General features: G+C 42.2%; 2 protein-coding genes across 3 annotated transcripts in view; both read left to right on the top strand.

Annotated features, from left to right (window-relative positions):
- The first annotated feature begins 3,943 nt into the window (after positions 1-3,943).
- Positions 3,944-17,982, top strand: part of RAB8B (RAB8B, member RAS oncogene family) — an 80,853-nt gene continuing 66,814 nt past the window's right edge. Inside the window, exons 1-2 of one of the 2 annotated variants that reach the window (XM_032297221.1) lie at positions 3,944-4,552; positions 5,599-5,610. In XM_032297221.1, the coding sequence (XP_032153112.1) occupies positions 3,969-4,529 (561 nt within the window). In that variant the 5' untranslated portion in view covers positions 3,944-3,968 and the 3' untranslated portion in view covers positions 4,530-4,552; positions 5,599-5,610. Of the gene's footprint in view, positions 4,553-5,598; positions 5,611-17,982 lie in introns of those variants that run through there. The other variant, XM_032297222.1, reaches the window with a different exon arrangement.
- Positions 16,591-17,086, top strand: LOC116564265 (ATP synthase subunit g, mitochondrial). The gene has a single exon (XM_032297223.1). It carries the CDS (start codon positions 16,662-16,664, stop codon positions 16,971-16,973), a length of 312 nt encoding a protein of 103 aa, XP_032153114.1. The 5' UTR covers positions 16,591-16,661; the 3' UTR covers positions 16,974-17,086.

The following is a 17,982-nucleotide window of genomic DNA, read 5'->3' as shown; positions in this document are numbered from 1 at the left end:
TGTTTTTATGACACACAGGTGATATGATAAATTGGTATTTTTAAGGGCTTATCATTCAATGTGATCTTGACAAACCAGAAAAATAATATATAATTATACTGATTTCTTAAACAAAACAATGAATAATGTACTTAACGAATGAATAACATATAAATACAAGGTAGAATACAAATAGAAAGGTATTAGTGAGGTCCCAAACACATGTTATAGCAAATAATAAACTAAAGGTGTCCAGATGTTATAAAATTAGCTAGTCAGCTGATATGCCAGTCAGATCTTCATTCATTCATTCAACACCTTGAGTACCTACTATGTGTAAAACATCATGCTAAACATGCTGGGGATGCAGCAGTATATTAGCAAAGTCTCTTTCCTCAAAGAGCTCAACTTTTAAGGGAGCAGACAAAGAAGCACACAAACCATTCGATAACAGAGAGAGAACTTATTCCACAGCTGAGTCATCAGTCAATGAAGATAATCACCATAAAGGACATCTTTGTAGCCCACCGGGACAGCTGTGCTCAACAGATGGCAGAGGGCCAGAACCTAAGAGTGGTTAGGCAGAAGTGTCAACCGAGATGGGTACACACTGATTTCCAGAGGCTGCTTTGCCTTTAATTTTTCAGGACGATGTAAGCTCCTGGATTCTTGTAAGATACAATTAAGGGGAGGAAAAGTCCCAAAAATAACTGATATTAGGCCGGGCGCAGTGGCTCACGCCTGTGATCTCAGCACTTTGGGAGGCTAAGGCGGGCATATCACCTGAGGTCAGGAGTTTGATACCAGCCTGGGCAACATGGTAAAATCCTGTCTCTACTAAAAATATAAAAATTAGCCAGGCATGGTGGCGGGTGCCTGTAATCTCAACTACTAGGGAGGCTGAGGCAGGAGAATCGCTTGAACACAGGAGGCAGAGGTTGCAGTGAGTTGAGATCGTGCCATTGCACTCCAGCCTAGGCAACAAGAGTGAATCTCCATCTTAAAGAAATAAAATAAAATAAAAAGAAAAATCTGATATTGGTTTTGCCAGGCTTTGACAAGCAGGGTCTCAGCCAAATTTAATTTTGTTAAAACAATTAAGAAAGGTGACATTTCTTGCTCTCAGTGTTACAGATCAACTTAAACTAGTTTTAAAATTCTTAAATTATTTTGAAAATTTGCTTAGAGAACACACAGACCCTCAAGATTGTGTTTGTAGAATCTTGGGAGTAGACCCCTAAGATGAATACATTACTGTGGAGAGTGAATAATGCCTTTGGAATTGTGCAACATGGCAGTCTTGCTTGCTACTAGGAAGAAAGCTAGCCTGAGGACAAAGTAAACACAGAGGAGAACAGGAATAAGAGAACACAGGAAAATGAACTAAAGCCTTGATCAAAACCAGCCTAAAACTCACATAGACCACATACCAGACAGACCTCCTTTCAGCATCATAACCCACCTCCTTAGAAACTTCACAGGGAAGAACTCCGATGCAGCCTGGGTCACATGCCCACCTCTGTGGCATGTGGAGTGAACTGGCATGATTCACAGCCACCATTAGAAAGTGGAGCAGCTTTCCAAAAGCAGAAAGAGTGTTGGTATGACAAAATTCACAGAAGGTAGACTCCTTGGGCATCTAGATTTCTGTAGTCAAGCTGTCATGTACAATGTTAACCCTATAAAAGGCTTCAATAAACATTTGCTACATCAAATTGAATGTGCTGGTCTGCCTAGCGCTCTCAGCGATGCAGTATTTACAGGGTGGGCTTGGGAAACTGACAGAAAGTACTGATGTGGTGTACTCAGAGCACAGTAACATGGAGTTTAAAATGGGGTCCACTGATGGCACTCAGAGAAAGAAGAAACAGTGGCAGCCAGCAACCTGCTACCTGAGGTAACCACAGTGCTACAAATATACTTAACATCCAATCCTTTGAGCAGAATGCCTTGATTCAATAGTACTCAGTGACTACTTCCAGAATCTGATTTCTAAATAACGTTGTTGCACAAACTATGGAAATGAATAATGTGTAAAAGAAAAAAACCTGATTCTTCTTGAAGTAGTATCAGTATGTCAAAATGCTTGAATGGTTTAACAGTGGTACACAAACTTACCAGCTAGAAAGTCCCAATATTATATATACTTGGTAGCAGAGAAAAACTGGGGAAGTGAAAATAAGACAACATTATTATTTTTTTAAAATTCCCATCAATTAACAAAATTCCCCTAAGAAAACTTACGGACTTTAAAATTCCTAATGCTAGTTTCTCTTTTGAAATTAATCTCTTTACCATACCGGCACATTTTCATTCATATAGAAAGAGAATGAAAATAGTTGCATACAGACGGTGGGACTAAACATCATTTTAATAAATATACATTATTAGAAAGAAAGAAATTTCACTGGTCCTTGCAGAATTTTTTCCCCTTCTTTTCCAGGAATGAGGAGGAAGGTATAGAACAGTCCACACTGTTCAGACCATGGCTGAAGCCACATTCAGCGGCTTGCTCCAGGACTGGCTTGGGAAAGACGGCTCAGCCTGCGCCAGAGGGCAGAATCCTTCTTCATTAGGGGCAGGCACTGTGACTTTGACCTCATTAGAGCTTTGTTCCTATCTAGTGGGCCCTAGGAATGAGACATTCCGTAAGCAGCAGAAGCAGCAGCCCTCTGGCTATTGTGTGATCAATAAGTTAATGATGATGCATTTCATCTTTTATCCACAGAGAAAATGAAGTTCTATTCTAGGACCAAGTCTTCTGCCACAATGGGACTGAGAATGGCACTGTACGTGAAGTTAAAGGCACACAAGATGTGTATTAGTAAAGCCTGCTGGCTTGCTCAACTAACTGTCCCCGTTTTTTGTTTTTTTCTTTTCTTTTCTTATTCCACTAATGGTGGAGTCCACTGGTTCCCTTAATTACCTCTAGCCTTCCAGAAGGTGTATCCTTACAGCTAAGGTAAATGTCTGGACCAGCGGTTCTCAAATATTTTGGTCTCAAGACCCCCTTACCCTCTTAAAAATTATTGAAGACTCCAAAGAGCTTTTGTTCATGTGGGTTTTATCTGTCGGCATCTGACACATTAGAAATTAAAACTTGGAAGGCAGAACAACAGATGAGAGACAGAGAGGCCTGGCAGGATGGACTCCTGGTCCCACACCTCCTTAGCCTTTTGCTTCCACATTACCTGAACCAGTCAACTCCCCTTTCACAACAGCTTATCTGGTTAGGTTTCTACCACTAGCAAATGAAAGAGGACTGAACAATATATCCACAAAACAAAGAATTAGCCGAAGACAATAAATAATAAAGGATTAACTTGAGTGTAACAGAATGCTGTTTCCCTCCTATATTTGTCATCAGTTAATTGAGAGCCTACTGAAGAGTAATGAATATTACCATCACTGCCAACAGTTCTACAGTGCCTTATGGGTTTCGAAGAACCTTCACGTTTAGCATTTCACTTAATTTTCAGTAGAATCCTATGAAGTATCTTGTCTCATATCCATTTTGCAGATGAGAAAACTGAGATGTACAGTGCCTTCGTGACTTGTCACAGCGGCTAGGCAGCAGAGCCAAGACTAAATTCAAATCTTATTCTCTAAGTTCCCGTGGTCCGGTTCCCGCCTCACAGGATGCTTGCAGATTTATGGGGCACAGACCTGTAGCACAAGGCTTCCCAGATTTAAAAATCCAACGTCCTGCGGGGATAGGGGAACGATCAGCGTAGTAGATCCTCTAAATACCTACCGTGTTTGGCTCTGGTCTGTGTGATTCGAAGAAAGGGGCACGAGTGAGGTTCGAGTTAGCACGGGAACCATTCTTTCCCAGCTCTGTGACTGAGGGGCTGCGGGTGGGGGGTTACAGCGGTGCTAGGCATGGCCTGGGAGAGAAGCTGGATAATGCACTCTGCAAAAACCCGTAGGCTGCGCCACAGCAGCTCCAAGGAAAGAAAGCATCTCTGCTCCGGGTCTCCGCGGAAGAGATGCGGGAACTACGGGTTTCTGATTCTGAGGTCCTGGATTTGCAAGGAGCCCGCACACAAAGAAATAACAAAGTTAAGTTCCGGCGGCTTGACCAGCAGAGTTCGAAACGGAGCCTCCCTTCCCAGCTCCGGTGGAAACGCCTCCACCCTCTCACCCCACCCACAGCAAGTCTTTTATCCACTGTAGCCGCTAGGACGGACAGTCCGCGCGGGTCACGCCCGAAGCTCCCCGGAGGAACTACAAGTCCCATGAAGCCTCGGGTAGCGGGCGGTGATGACGAAGCCCTCGCGGATTGGCAGTATGGGGCGGGGCGCGCAGGCCTTCTCCGAGTGGAGGGGCGGGGAGAGGGGCGGGGCGAGCAGCGGCGGATTGACGGGCACGCCCCCTCGCCCGCGGCCCCCTCCCCGCCTCTCTCCGCCGCCTCCTCTGGCTCCCCGGTCAGAGGGCCGGAGCGAGAAGATGGCGAAGACGTACGATTATCTGTTCAAGCTGCTGCTGATCGGCGATTCGGGGGTGGGCAAGACCTGCCTTCTGTTCCGATTCTCAGAGGACGCCTTTAACACCACCTTCATCTCCACCATCGGTGAGGGAGGGGCTGCGGCCCGGGACCGGGGAGAGAATTGGGGGGCGGGTACGAGGGGACGGGAAGAGGGCGGGGGGCGCTTGGGAGCCCGGGAGAGGAGACTCCGGGGACTGCAGGGTGGCGGGGGCACTGAGAGGGACGAGGGCGTGAGGGAGAGGGGCGAGCGGGGCGAGCGGAGACCTGAGGCTGGGGCGAAGGGGGATCTTGGGGGCAAAGGAAGGAGAAGGGGAACAGACGAACAAGGAATTGGGGGTTTGGGGGAAAGGGAGGGTTCGGAGACTGACAGGGAGGGGTCCTAGAGGGACAAAATGTGTTGGGGGGAAGACGCAGGAAATCTCATGTAGCGAGAGAAGGGGATAGTGGACGTGAAAATGGATTAAAAGACAAGAGAGGAAGGAAATGTGAAAGGGGAAATGAGGGGTGGGGGGAATGAGAGGGATGTGAAGTAAAGGAACAGACGACACAAGGGACAGAGAGGTGAGAGCCAGGCAATTGGAAGGGAATTCAGGGGAATGGGCGGTCAGGAGGTGAGGAAGAAGGGGGACGCTGGCCACAGGAGGTCTGGACAGAGATGTCGTAGGAGGGGGCAGAGGAAAATTGCAGGTGGAAGAAGAGTTCAAGGGACTAGAGGGCGGAATGAGGATACTTAGTGGAGAAAGTAAAGGAGAGCTGGGTGTGAGACAGAAAGGAAAAGCAGAAGCAACATCGTAGTAAAGGGAGGTTGAGCAGAGAAGACGGGAGATGGAAAAGGGAGGAAATGGAAAGTAGTAGTGTGCAGGACTAGTTCCAGTAACTGATTACCATTTTCTCTTTACTTCCTTTGGGTCAAGTGCAGGAGAAAGCAAAATGTGACTAATGCTGGAATAATGTCTATAGAGCGTTAATTTGTTCTGTGATTGTTAATGGATGTTAAGGGAATTGGTGACTTTTGGAAATTATGTGGTCAGGAAAATATGGTTCACCTCCTTACTACCACCTCCTGAGAGGCAAGCCTTCTCGGTATTTTAAGTCCTTGGGTTTGAATGTTTAACAACTTCTCAGCCAAGGAATTGATCTTACATTCTGCCCACCTCCCGCCTCCTTGTATATTTTGCTTTGGTTCTAATTATTGTTAAATGAATCACAACATGCGATATACCTCCCAGTTACTTCCAATTGATTCAAGAGTTTTTCTGATCTTGGCTGGAGCTGTCCTTCCTACTTTTGTACTGGGAGACACGGTGTTCAGGTAACAACATCTCTTAACTTACCATAAACTGAAGACCAAGTCAAAGCTGGTTTTAAGCTCTTAGAAATGAACACCTTAACATCATTTTCTCTTGTTAAATAGCTGCAGATTAATTAAGTACCTTAAGAGTCTCAGCTTTTGGTTGTCTTGGTGATGTTTCTGGCCTCTAATAATAGCTTATTTAGGCATCTTTCATATGGTTCTTACAGCATATTTCACCATGAATTTCTGGGTTGGGAAATAATAGGGAGCTAGGGCTTTGGTAATACATGTGTTTACATATTTGTGTATTTTTGAGGATAATTTATCTTTTTGTAAAAGAGAGTATTTGGTATAGAGCACTCTTTACGTATTAGAAAAGACTGTGGTTTGTTTGTTCATTCTGGTGTCTTTCATATAGATTGAATGATCTAAAACCTCCTGTGATGTCTGGGCTTAAGGAAGTTTGAATTGCAAGTTCTTGGCAGTCAGTCTTGAGTGGGACTTTTTCTTTTCTGAGAAAGCACATTTTAAATGTCATCTCTCAAGTATAAGCCTAAGATTTGGTGGTAGCTGTTGGTACAGCAACTGAAGGGCGTGAATTTTTAACACATATTAATTACAAAGCCTCAAATAATGACTTTTCATTGTCGAATGCATACCGCAATACAGATGATAAGGGATAATTTCTAACAAGTTGAGTGGGTGTCCTTTTGGCCATTCTGTGTTTGATCCTCCGAGGAGTATCTCCTGCCTTGAAAGTAAGTGAATCTCGCTGATGCTGTTTCTCTTAAGTTTCTTGGATGACTTGCTTGTTTGTAATATTTTTATTCATTTTCTCTATTTTTCCTTCTTTTTGTCCTGTGTTTCCTGTAAGGATGTCTGCTTCCTTTGAAAATAGTAGCTTTGGCCGGGCGCGGTGGCTCAAGCCTGTAATCCCAGCACTTTGGGAGGCCGAGGCGGGTGGATCACGAGGTCAAGAGATCGAGACCATCCTGGTCAGCACAGTGAAACCCCGTCTCTACTAAAACTACAAAAAATTAGCTGGGCATGGTGGCGCGTGCCTGTAATCCCAGCTACTCGGGAGGCTGAGGCAGGAGAATTGCCTGAACCCAGGAGGCGGAGGTTGTGGTGAGCCGAGATCGCGCCATTGCACTCCAGCCTGGGTAACAATAGTGAAACTCCGTCCCCCCCAAAAAAAAAAAAAAAAGAAAAGAAAATAGTAGCTTTTAAAAATTACTTTTCATTTTGAAGGATTCAAGTCTGTGAGTCAATTTCAAAAAAAAAAAATGATGGAAATGAGGCTCTTTGGAGGATTAACAGCTATGAAGGCGTGAAAAGGAGCATCTTGAAACAGGTTAGAATAGGAAGTGGACATTAAAAGGAGGTGAATCTCATGGGAGATCTGGGTCTTTATATTTTCTGTGAGGTGGATGTGGTAAAAAGAGGCTGTGAGCTGTGCCTTCAGTTGATGTGGAGGAGGGGAAATCCCATCCATACCTCTTATTTAGGCCCGGAGCTCCAACAGGAAGTGGTAGCACACTGCCTTCAGACAGCAGAATTTATATACCTGAAACCTAATGCTGTGCAGTCAAAATTAAGCTGGGAAAATAAGGTGAATGTTAGCACCATTCTGGTTCCACAGAGTCTTCACTGCTTACAAGCATAGATTTTGGGTGTTCTAATCTCTAGCAACCACTTCCCCAGGCCTCTCACCTCATTCCCAGGTGATCTGAAGTTGTTGAGGTGACAGTTGGTGGACCATCTCCTCCCTAGTCATGAAGTACCTAGGTATGTAAGCTTTTCTGAGTGGGTTTTGATGAAGTCTGCCACAGCGTTGCTGACAACACTTCATAAGCTCTGTGTCACATGGAAAAGATGTATTTCTTAACGCCTGGGGTTTGTGTGTATGTGTTTTGGTAGATATGTATGGGTGTCTGTTTCTTCCCATGAAGAGACATTTTAAGTCTTAATTTTGCTTTGTCAAAGTTATAGTAGTTGTAATAATGGAAATCTGCCATCTTTCAACACTGTTTTGATAGGGGTTTTGTCATTATGCAGGGAAGGAGACAATAGTCATTTTGATTCCAGATGTAGTTATCTCACAGATACTTTCTTCTTCTCATTTCTCCGAGGTCCTGGCTGGGTGTGGTGGCTCACGCTTGTAATCCTAGCACTTTGGGAGACTGAGATGGGAGGGAGGATCGCTTGAAGCCAGGAGTTCCAAGACCAGCCTGGGGAACATAGTGACACCCTGTCTCTACAAAAATACAAAAATTCCCCAAACATGGTGGTGTGTGCCTATAGTCCTAGCTACTTGGAGGCTGGGGCAGGAAGATAACTTGAGGCCAGGAGTTTGACACCAGTCTGGGCAACATAGTAGGACCCACATCTCTACAAAAAGTAAATTAAAAAATTAGCCAGGTGGAGTGGTACACACCTGTAGTACTACTTACTCGGGAGGCTGAGGCAGGAGGATCACTTGAGCTCAGGAGTTCAAGGTTACAGTAAGCTATAATCGCACCACTGCACTCCAGCCTGGGAGACAGAGTGGGATTCTGTCTCTAAAAAATAAATAGATAGGCCAGGTGCCATGGCTTACACCAGTAATCCCAGCACTTTGGAAGGTCAAGGCAGGTAGATCACGAGGTCAAGAGATCGAGACCATCCTGGCCAACATGGTAAAACCAACCTTGACTAAAAAAACCAAAAAATTAGCTGAGCATGGTGGCACATGCCTGTAGTCCCAGCTACTCGGGAGGCTGAGGCAGGAGAATTGCTTGAACCTGGGAGGCAGAGATTGCAGTTAGCCGAGATCGCGCCACTGCACTCCAGCCTGGGTGACAGAGCAAGACCCTGTCTCAAAAATAAATAAATAGATAGATAGATAAGTAAATAAAGTCTTGCTATCTCCTCTGATATCCCAGGTTCCTACATTTCCTTTTTGCTCTTTGAAGGGTGGTGAAAGATTTTCTTTTATTCGACTTATTGAGGATCTTCTAGTATATCCATCAATAATATTAGTTAACTATGGATAAGGGATGTTTTATCCATTTGAAATTATTGGTCCAGTGCCTAGGACCAACTAGCCTTTCAGTTCAAATGTTTGAAAATTGAGTTTTTTTTTAATTGGCTCTAAAAAACCCTTATGTAATTATAATTAACATTTAATTAAGTGTCTGTAAAATGTAACATTAAGACAACTAGGAATGGCAATACAGTTAGCTATAGATTATATTTCCTATGGGAAATGGATGCATTTTAATATTGACGTGAGAGCATACCGACATCTTGAAATGCCCTGGACAGAACAAGGTACTGGTTGAACAAAAAACAGATAACCCAGCCCTGTCCTCTGACAGGAGAATCAGAGCTTCTTCCCTTTGCCATCTCTCTCCTGCCCTGCCCCCTTCTTCCTGTTAGATATTTCCTGAGTGGTTTCATTATTTAGTATAGTCATAGTTTAAGAGCAGAAAGAGTCTTAGAAATTATTTACTTTATTCCTGTCCCAATTTTATAAATAAAAACAATGAGGGTTTAATTGACACCCTCAAAATTACACAACTGATTATAGCAGATCCTGTGGTGAAACCTCAAATCCAAGTCTGTGTCACTTTTCACAACTGAGCTGCTACTACTCCTAATCAGTATGATTGTCCCCATAAATTCAAGTCATCACCTATTCCAGGGAAGAATTAGAGTTTGCACATACGCCTTTATGTGAGGACAGTTAAGATATTTCCATTTTGATTAGCCAGTTGTGTTCAGGTGAATAGCAAATGTTACTACAACGTTCAGTTGGAGTTTATACTGGAATGACAGCGCATAGCTGTCCTTTGTCCTTTCTTTCCGTGTCTGTAGTTTCAGGTTAGGAGATCAAAGTGTATCCCATCATTAGAGTTTCTTCCATATGTAAAATAACTAATGAAATCATATTAATGAGGGTATGTTGCTAATTGTCACAGCTTAGTCTCATCACAGTAATTTTAGACATTTTATTCTGTAACACTGCATATTTTTCTTGGGTTCACTTTCCTTAAAATCAGCAGTTAGCATGCTATAGCCCGTGGGCCAAGCGTGACCTGCAGCCTGTTTTTTGTGCAGATCACAGGCTAAGAATGGTTTTTCCATGGTTTAAAGGTTACTAAAAAATAAAACAGTATGCAAAAGAGACCATATGTGTCCCACAAAGCTTGAAAATATTTACTAACTGGTTCTTTGTAGAAAGTTTGCTGACCGTTGCCTAAAATTAAAAACTGTTTTTGGTTGGTAGCATTTCAAAGCTTTTATCAAGACTTATTGACTGAAAAACAAACTTAGTCATATTTACATTTTTATCCAAGAATGATATCCGCATTTGGCCGAGCATAATCCAGATATGTAGAGCAAGTTGATTTTCATTTTCATAGTTTTCCTTGGTTTCAACTTCTCAAACAAAAAATATGCAAGGAACATGCAAGTTCAAATTGAACATTTTGTACATAAAGCCTTATTTTAATGTCGTTGTGTTCTTTCAAAGCTGTCAGTGGATTTCCCATCTAATCAATGACTTTGATAACAACTCTGGTTCAGAAAAAGTAGAATTTGATACTTGATCATAAAGGGTTAAACTCATCTCCTCAATCGGTGTTCTAGTGAATGAAAAAAGCATTCCTACATATAAAGGATAGGCATGGGGAAACTGAGTCTTGGGTACAAATATGAGTCTCTCAGAAGAATGTGTACTTTAATGAAGAGCTTCACCAGCTGCTCTGCAGGCAGCAAGTCAGGGAGGAGGTTCTCTTGGCAACAGCAGTGAGATTGTTTGGATCCACTGAGAAAAGCTGGAGGGAAATAGGTTTAGATATTGTCTCAGAGGGAAATAAGTCCAGTCTTTGAGGACAGGAAAAATTTAGCAGTATCTTTTTGAATTGAATCATAGATCCTGAAGTAGATGAGCCTGAGGCTGGCTGTGCTCTAGGTCCGCCTGTCTGCGCCCAGCTCTGGACATCAGCTCTCCTGCATGTGTTAGAATTGTTACTTGAGAATATTTTGCAGGAATAGAGTTTTCATAGCATGAGAAGATGGTTGGGGTGAGGATGGGGAAGAAGATTTTAGGTGGCGAGTAATATTGTGGAGTACGATATAACTAAGCTTCGGAAATGCAAGCAGCCATGGACACATAAAAAGGGAAATTCAAGGTAAGATTGTAGATTCTGACTGCCTAGGTTAGGGGTTGCAGACTCAAATGGGTCTGATGGGAACTATGAATAAAGGGATTGGCCCCACATGGGAAGCAGCAGGGTGTGATGTGGAGCCTGGTGTATGTATTCCCTCTCTCAGAGAGTGGCTGATTTTCATTTGCAGCTTTATTGTTGCCTTGCTGGAAAAGCATCACATATTTCAAGATTAGCTGAAAATTTCTCATAAAAACCCAACGTTATGGGCAATTAAAAAAAAAAACAAAACCCAAAGCAAACAAAAAACAATGTGAGGGCCATTAGAGTAAGGGCCAAGCAGACATGTCTGTGAGCTAGATGAGGACTATGAGCTACCAGCTAGCAAAGTAGGCATGGCCATCAAGGATGGATGGTGGTTACGGTACTTTAGAATAGATCCTTTATCAGACCTGGTCTTGGTATGAAAAAGCATTAAATTATTTTCATTTTCTAGGGAGATGAAGTGGACTGTTAGGTTTGGCATTATGGAGATAGTGTGTTGAAGTAAGAGCAATGGGCATCTGCTCTCTAGCTTTGTGGTCTTTGGGGAGTCAGTTATCCTTCTAGGGCCATAGTTCCTTCAATTATAGCAGAGCGTAAGAATACTGTGTCTACCTTTCATCGTTGCTGTGAGCTCCTTAAGGCAAAAATCAAGTCACATTCACCTTTTAAATCTCCAAGGCCTGTATTAAATGTCTGGAGGGTTGAATCGTGAAAGCCCTATATGAGCTGGAAAGCATTTCTTGAATTTGTTACTATTCTCTTTCATAGTATTATAGATGATTAGATGATATTTGAGTTAACATGAAAAGAAAGTGTTTAATTTGAATTAACACAGGAATGTTACTTCCCCCAGTATAAAATGCTGCATATCTTTCTATAATCAGTTTTAAAGGGTTGTTTTAGAATATCAAAGATATTTCACTTATCTTTCAGTCTCCATAATAAGCTGTTTTAACACCCAGCTTCCAACCCCCCACTAACATAAATACCAAATAGAAAATGAGTGAAATCACTGGGTTTGCATTATAAGAGCCATTTCAGCTTTGTCTCTGCCCATTAGCTTCAAACAATGCAACAGATGCCTGTTAACAGTTTCATGCCCATTTTTAATTAGCAGATGGAGCTGTGTTTGTGTCTGTGTTCTGCCCAGCACTCATCTGAGTGACAGGGTAGTGGGTGGATTAGACCTGGACTGGGCGTTTGGGTTGAATAAGGCCAAATTCTATTTTTAAAAATATTTATGTAAACATTTTTATATAGACCCCTTGTATATCTCACTGGAATAGCATATGCCTATAGTACATTGATGTTTATGGTTATGTTTTCCTCTTGTCTTACAGGAAAAAAAATGATCATTTTATAGTTTAAATATAGGTTTTCTTTAGTCTCAAAACTGTCATGAAGTGGCTTTCTTTTCCTTCCTCTCTCTCTCTCTCTCTTTCTTTCTTTCTTTTTTCAACAGTCTTGCTCTGTTGCCAGGCTGGAGCAATCTCAGCTCACTGCAACCTCCACCTCCTGGTCTCCAGCAGTCCTGCTTTAGCCTCCACAGTAGCTGGGACCACAGGTGTACACTTCCATGCCTGGTTAATTTTTGTATTTTTTATAAGACAAGATTTTTATGTGTTGTCCAGGCTGATCTCGAACTCCTGAGCTCAAGTGATCCATGTGCTTCGGCCTCCCAAAGTGTTAGGATTACAGGTGTGAGCCACCATACCTGGCTGAAGTGGCTTTCTTTAAAGACCCATTTCAATATTTTGGCATAGTATGTTGAAGAATATGCAAAGCTGGGATGAAAAATGTCAATATTGATAGATTGGTAGTGACTGCCAGGAATGCTATGTTCTGTTCAGTTCTGAGGTCCCCAGTGAGCTCAGCATGGCTGAGGGCTGTGATGGATTCCTATTGTCTGCCATAGACAACAGGGAAAGAGAGGGAGGGTGGCAACTTCCTATACATTTGCTGTTTTCTAAAATGAATAGGTAGCTATTTGCTGTCTAACATGTTATGGCTAAATTTCAGTATTAGTAATATTATTAGTAAATAATGATTAGATATAGTATGTCTGGAGAGGTGCCCTTTTCCTATGTTCAGTTTTGTGTTTTGGGATTTTTCTTATTTCCAGTTGAATTAATAAGAACCTGAAAGGAGGTAGGCACCTGATTGTCCTTAGAGGAAGAAACAAATCGGCTTTTCAGAAAAAGTTACCTAGTTGCTTTGGACTTTGGGAAGCTACGTAAAGTGGTGGAAACAGTTCTCCACAGCAGCTTACTTAGCTGTGAAGGAAGTATTTTCTTATTGTCCTACTTGTAGCATTTAGCATTAGTTTAATTAAGCACTTTGGTATTTACCTGTTACTACAACTTTGGACATTTTCCAGGGAGCTCTAATCTTCCTCAGCCCCGAATTTTAATTCTTGGCTCTCAGGGAGAATGCCAACACTCTGGTTGTTCTCATGTTCATCACATTTGGGCTTGCTACCACTGAGAAAGCCTGAGTAATGGTGCTGCTTGTGGTCTCCTGGTAGCACTGCAGGATTTCAAAGCACATTGCAAAAGCTGAATTAGGTGTGGAATCCCACTTCATCATGCTAAAAACCATCCACAGAGCTGTTAAGCAACGTGTAGTATTGCATGGCCTTCTGCTGGCAGAGCTAGGACTGGTGTGGCTTCCCATATCACGTTATAATTTTGCACTTTTGCAAAGAACTTGGTGGTAATTATTTTAATAAATCATAGATAATATCCTGATGTATAAAGTGGAAAGACAATCTTTGAAGATGTGTGATCAAGTTTTAATGTGAAATATTGGATGATTTATTAAAAGTTGAATTGTAAATTCATTTCTTACGCAATATTTGTTAATCTGGGATGGATATTGCAGCATACTCTAATCTCCTTACACACACATACATGTGAATACACCAAATCCATTACAAGAAAAAGAGTTTGTGTTGTGAGATGTCAGTGACTAACCCTTCTGTAATTTGTTTATTGCTTATAAATGTGGATGTGATCGCTGTTTGTGGTTTTCAACAAGGAGTCTTTTACTTTTTCTCTTCTAGAGATCTCTGAGTAAAATCTTGATAGAGCATGGAAAATAATTTTTTATTGAGAGCCAAGTGCTTTACTTTCGGAATGATTCCAACCACTTTATTATTTCATTGTCCCTTAGCACCTCACCCATACCAAGATTTAAGGAGAGGGGATTAGTCTGGGGAGAGAGAAATGAAAACATCTCCCCTCCTCCATCCGTTTCTTTGGCTACTTGGTTCAGTGTCTTTTTGCTTTTGTCAGCAGTTGGAGCAAACTGTTGGGTGAAGAGTTAGAAACTTCTCTGTAGAATAGTTTGAGAATTAATAGTGACCTTTGACTTCTATATTTCTTTATATTGTTTAGAACTAGATGATTTTAAAAAATTGGTGCCAGTCTCAGTCATAACCAGTAATGAACACAGACCAGGGTGTTGTCTGCAAACAAAATAATTTGAGTAATTGCATTCCCTATTTTGTCTACATTGTTTTGAAAATTTCCAACCTTTTAGAAGCATGAAAAACTTGTGGAAAAAGTGAAATAATTTCTTTCACATACACAAAATTCCATTATAATCAAGTTGAAAAACTTTCATATATAAGTATATATAATATCATCAGAGGTATGTCTTTACTTTGGCCGTTCAGCCTTCAACTTTGTTTTTTTCTTTTTTTTTTTTGAGACTTTGTCACCAGGCTGGAATGAGTGGCCTCCTGTGTATCACCCCACCCAGCTAATTTTTGTATTTTTTGTGGAAACTTGGTTTCATCACGTTGCCCCGGTTAGTCTTGAACTCCTGAGTTCAAGTGATCTGCCCATCTCGACCTCCCAAAGTGCTAGGATTACAGGTGTGAGCCACCGTCCCCAGCCAGCCTTTACCTTTGATAAGCACTATTACCTTTTAAATTTCTGTTGTGATCTTATTGTATGATTTACCAGTTTTTCTTCAAGTTATCTCTTAATTCTTATTTTAAAAAATATGTAGGGCTGTGAAAAACAATTGGTTTGTGTTTTGAATTACTCATGGCACAAACCCTTCCTGAAAACCTCAGACTAGCCTGTTTTCTGATCACAAAGGGTGAGTGCAGGCCTCAGTCTTCAGATCTCTTCTAGCTGCAGCATTCTGTGAGTCTGTGAAATCAAACAGTGTATATAAAAGGGTTTGTCTTTTTCTTTCTTCAGTAAATGATTGTGGATGAGGATTCTCTGCACTGGTAGACACTAGTGTTTTGATGACATGAAGACGGAAGAAGTAGCATTAGTTAATTCAAACAAGCCTGTATTGATCTTGTAAATTGGCTAAAATCTTTGTTGTACTAAAGGGACTGGTTAATGTTTTTGAATCCCGTTCTTTAAATGCTTTGGTTTGGGTCATAAAGCTAAACATCATCAGAAAAATAACTTCCTGAAAATTGTGAAAGTATTTCTTTGAGAAGAAATGTATAAAGCATTTTCAAATAGTCTCATTTTCTTTCTGTAAAACTGGTGAGGCTAGATACAGTGGCTCACACATGCAATCCCAGCACTTTGGGAGGCCGAGGAGGGAGGAGCCCTTGAGCCCAGGAGTTCAAGACCAGCCTGGGCAACATAGTGAGACACCCATCACCCCAAAAGGATAAACAAGACAAGACAAAACAAACAAACAAAAAACTCATGGTGAGGTAGGTGGAAAATAATCTAAAATAATAGGAAGCCCTTTGCTGGTGCTAAATTTCCATTTGACAGATGATGGGTCTAAGGCCTAGAGGCACCGGAGTTGCCCAAGGTCACACAATACCTGACATTGAACATTCATTTTTAAATTTCAAATCTATTTTCTCTTACACCCCATGTGCCTTTATTTCTCTTGCTATGAAAAGACAGTGATGGTTTGACATACAGTCTGGGTGTAGTTAACATTTTGTGGGAGAACAGAAAGGAACTGGACTAGGAGATCTGGAATGCAAGTACATCTTCGGCCCTTGATTAGCCTTTTGCTTTGGGGTTAAAAGGGAGTGGCTGGGGGTAGGTGAGTTCTTAACTAGAACTCCAAGAACCCCTTTCCCTCCTTGCTTAGGAAGTTGGGGGTAGGGATACTGTAGTGGTTTGTTAGTCAGCTACTCATGCCAAACGTTAGGTCATGGTCATTCTCACTAAATTCACTCATTCAACACTTTTTGGTCTGCAAAATTTTGAAAGGGGAGAGAGTTAGGGAGTGTCCAGGCAATTTTAACACAATGATGAAAAGGTCTTCAAAGGAGTAAATCTAAGTGTTTATGAGCGTGCAGAGGAGAGGTTGGGGAAGGTTGCCAGGAGGGAATTACATCTCAGCTCAGATTGGAACCCGAAGGAGGAGTTAGTTGGGTAGAACAGAAGAGAGTAAGGAGGGAGGCTCTCTGCCCACCAGAGAGACCGCATAGCCCTTGAAGGGGGAACTTGAAGACATCTTGTTCGGCTGATGCCTCAGGTAAATGACAGAAGTGACAAGAGGCGAAGTTGGGTCATTAGAGGGTAGAAGTGCTTCTAACCTTATTCAAGAGTCTGGACTTTATCCGGGAGCAGTAGGGAGCCACTGTGGGATCATACATGGGGAGGCTGATTAGTACGTTAAGAGACATTTCCGGCAGTGGGTCCTTCCGGGGGGGTGACATTCAGCCGGCCATTTGGGGCGATGGACTTTCCATCCCAGAACCATGGCCCAATTTATCCGTAACCTTGTGGAGAAGACCCCGGCGCTGGTGAACGCTGCTGTGACTTATTCGAAGCCTCAGTTGGCCACATTTTGGTACTATGCCAAGGTTGAGCTGATTCCTCCCACCCCTGCTGAGATCCCTAGAGCTATTCAGAGCCTGAAAGAAATAGTCAATAGCGCTCAGACTGGTAGCTTCAAACAACTCACAGTTAAGGAAGCTGTGCTGAATGGTTTGGTGGCCACTGAGGTGTTGATGTGGTTTTATGTTGGAGAGATCATAGGCAAGCGTGGCATCATTGGCTATGATGTTTGAAGACCAATCTTTAACATCTGGTTATATTTGATTTATTATTTGAGTGTTGTTGGACCACGTGTGATCAGACTGCTATCTGAATAAAATAAGATGTGTTAAAAAAAAAAAAAAAAGAAAGAAAGAGACATTTCCCTTCACTTGGACCTTTGCCATTTACAAAATACTTTCACTGGCCAGGCGCGGTGGCTCACACCTGTAATTCCAGCACTTTGGGAGGCCTAGACAGGTGGATCACTTGAGGTTGGCGTTTGAGACCAGCCAGACCAACATGGAGAAACCCCACCTTGTTAAAAAAAGAAAAAAGAACTTATGTTATTACTTTATATATACTCAATAATCATATAAGGTAGAAGATGCTATCTCCTTGTTCTAGACAAGGTAACTAAAGTTCTGAGAGGTTAATTGACTTGATTAATCAAGTAAGAAGCTAGAGGGGCCAAGACATGAGCCTCGCACTTCAGTTCTGGACTGCACTGTGTGTGCAACAGCCTGTTCCTCTCAAAACAGGTGCTGGAGTTTTCCACGGGACTCAGTATGTTGGGCCCTTAGCCATAGGACCAGTCCTTTTCAGTGGTCTGTGAGAACTATTTAAACTGGCCAGCAAACCCTTGAAAAGAATGTTGAGTGAAAAGATGAGATCAACCTCTTCTTGGACAAGCCTGGGTAATAGCTAATGCAAACATGCATCAAGTTCCCTCTGGGGCTCCAGAGGTCAGTGGGCTTGTGGTTTTGGGCTGTCTTCTGGCTTCTAACTCAGGCCCTTAGGAAGCAGTCAAATATGTGCACAGCAGAATGGAGACAGGAGAGCACAGAGTTTAATTATGAATCTGACTCTTTTGTGAAAAGGAAACTAATGATATCAGAAATCTCAGTGTTGCTGTCCACATGGGGCCTGTTGGTTTGTTATGCTTGCATGCCGTTGGCCTTAGACTACTAAGTGCTAGGAACAGCTACCTTAATTGTGAGCTTCCTTCCTTGCCAAAGGCTTCATGTAAGCCTGTCCTCCTAT

This window comes from Sapajus apella, unplaced genomic scaffold, assembly GCF_009761245.1.
Source record: "Sapajus apella isolate SASKATOON/1434 unplaced genomic scaffold, GSC_monkey_1.0 scaffold37, whole genome shotgun sequence".
NCBI lineage: Eukaryota > Metazoa > Chordata > Mammalia > Primates > Cebidae > Sapajus > Sapajus apella.
This window is presented reverse-complemented; position numbering and strand designations above follow the sequence as displayed.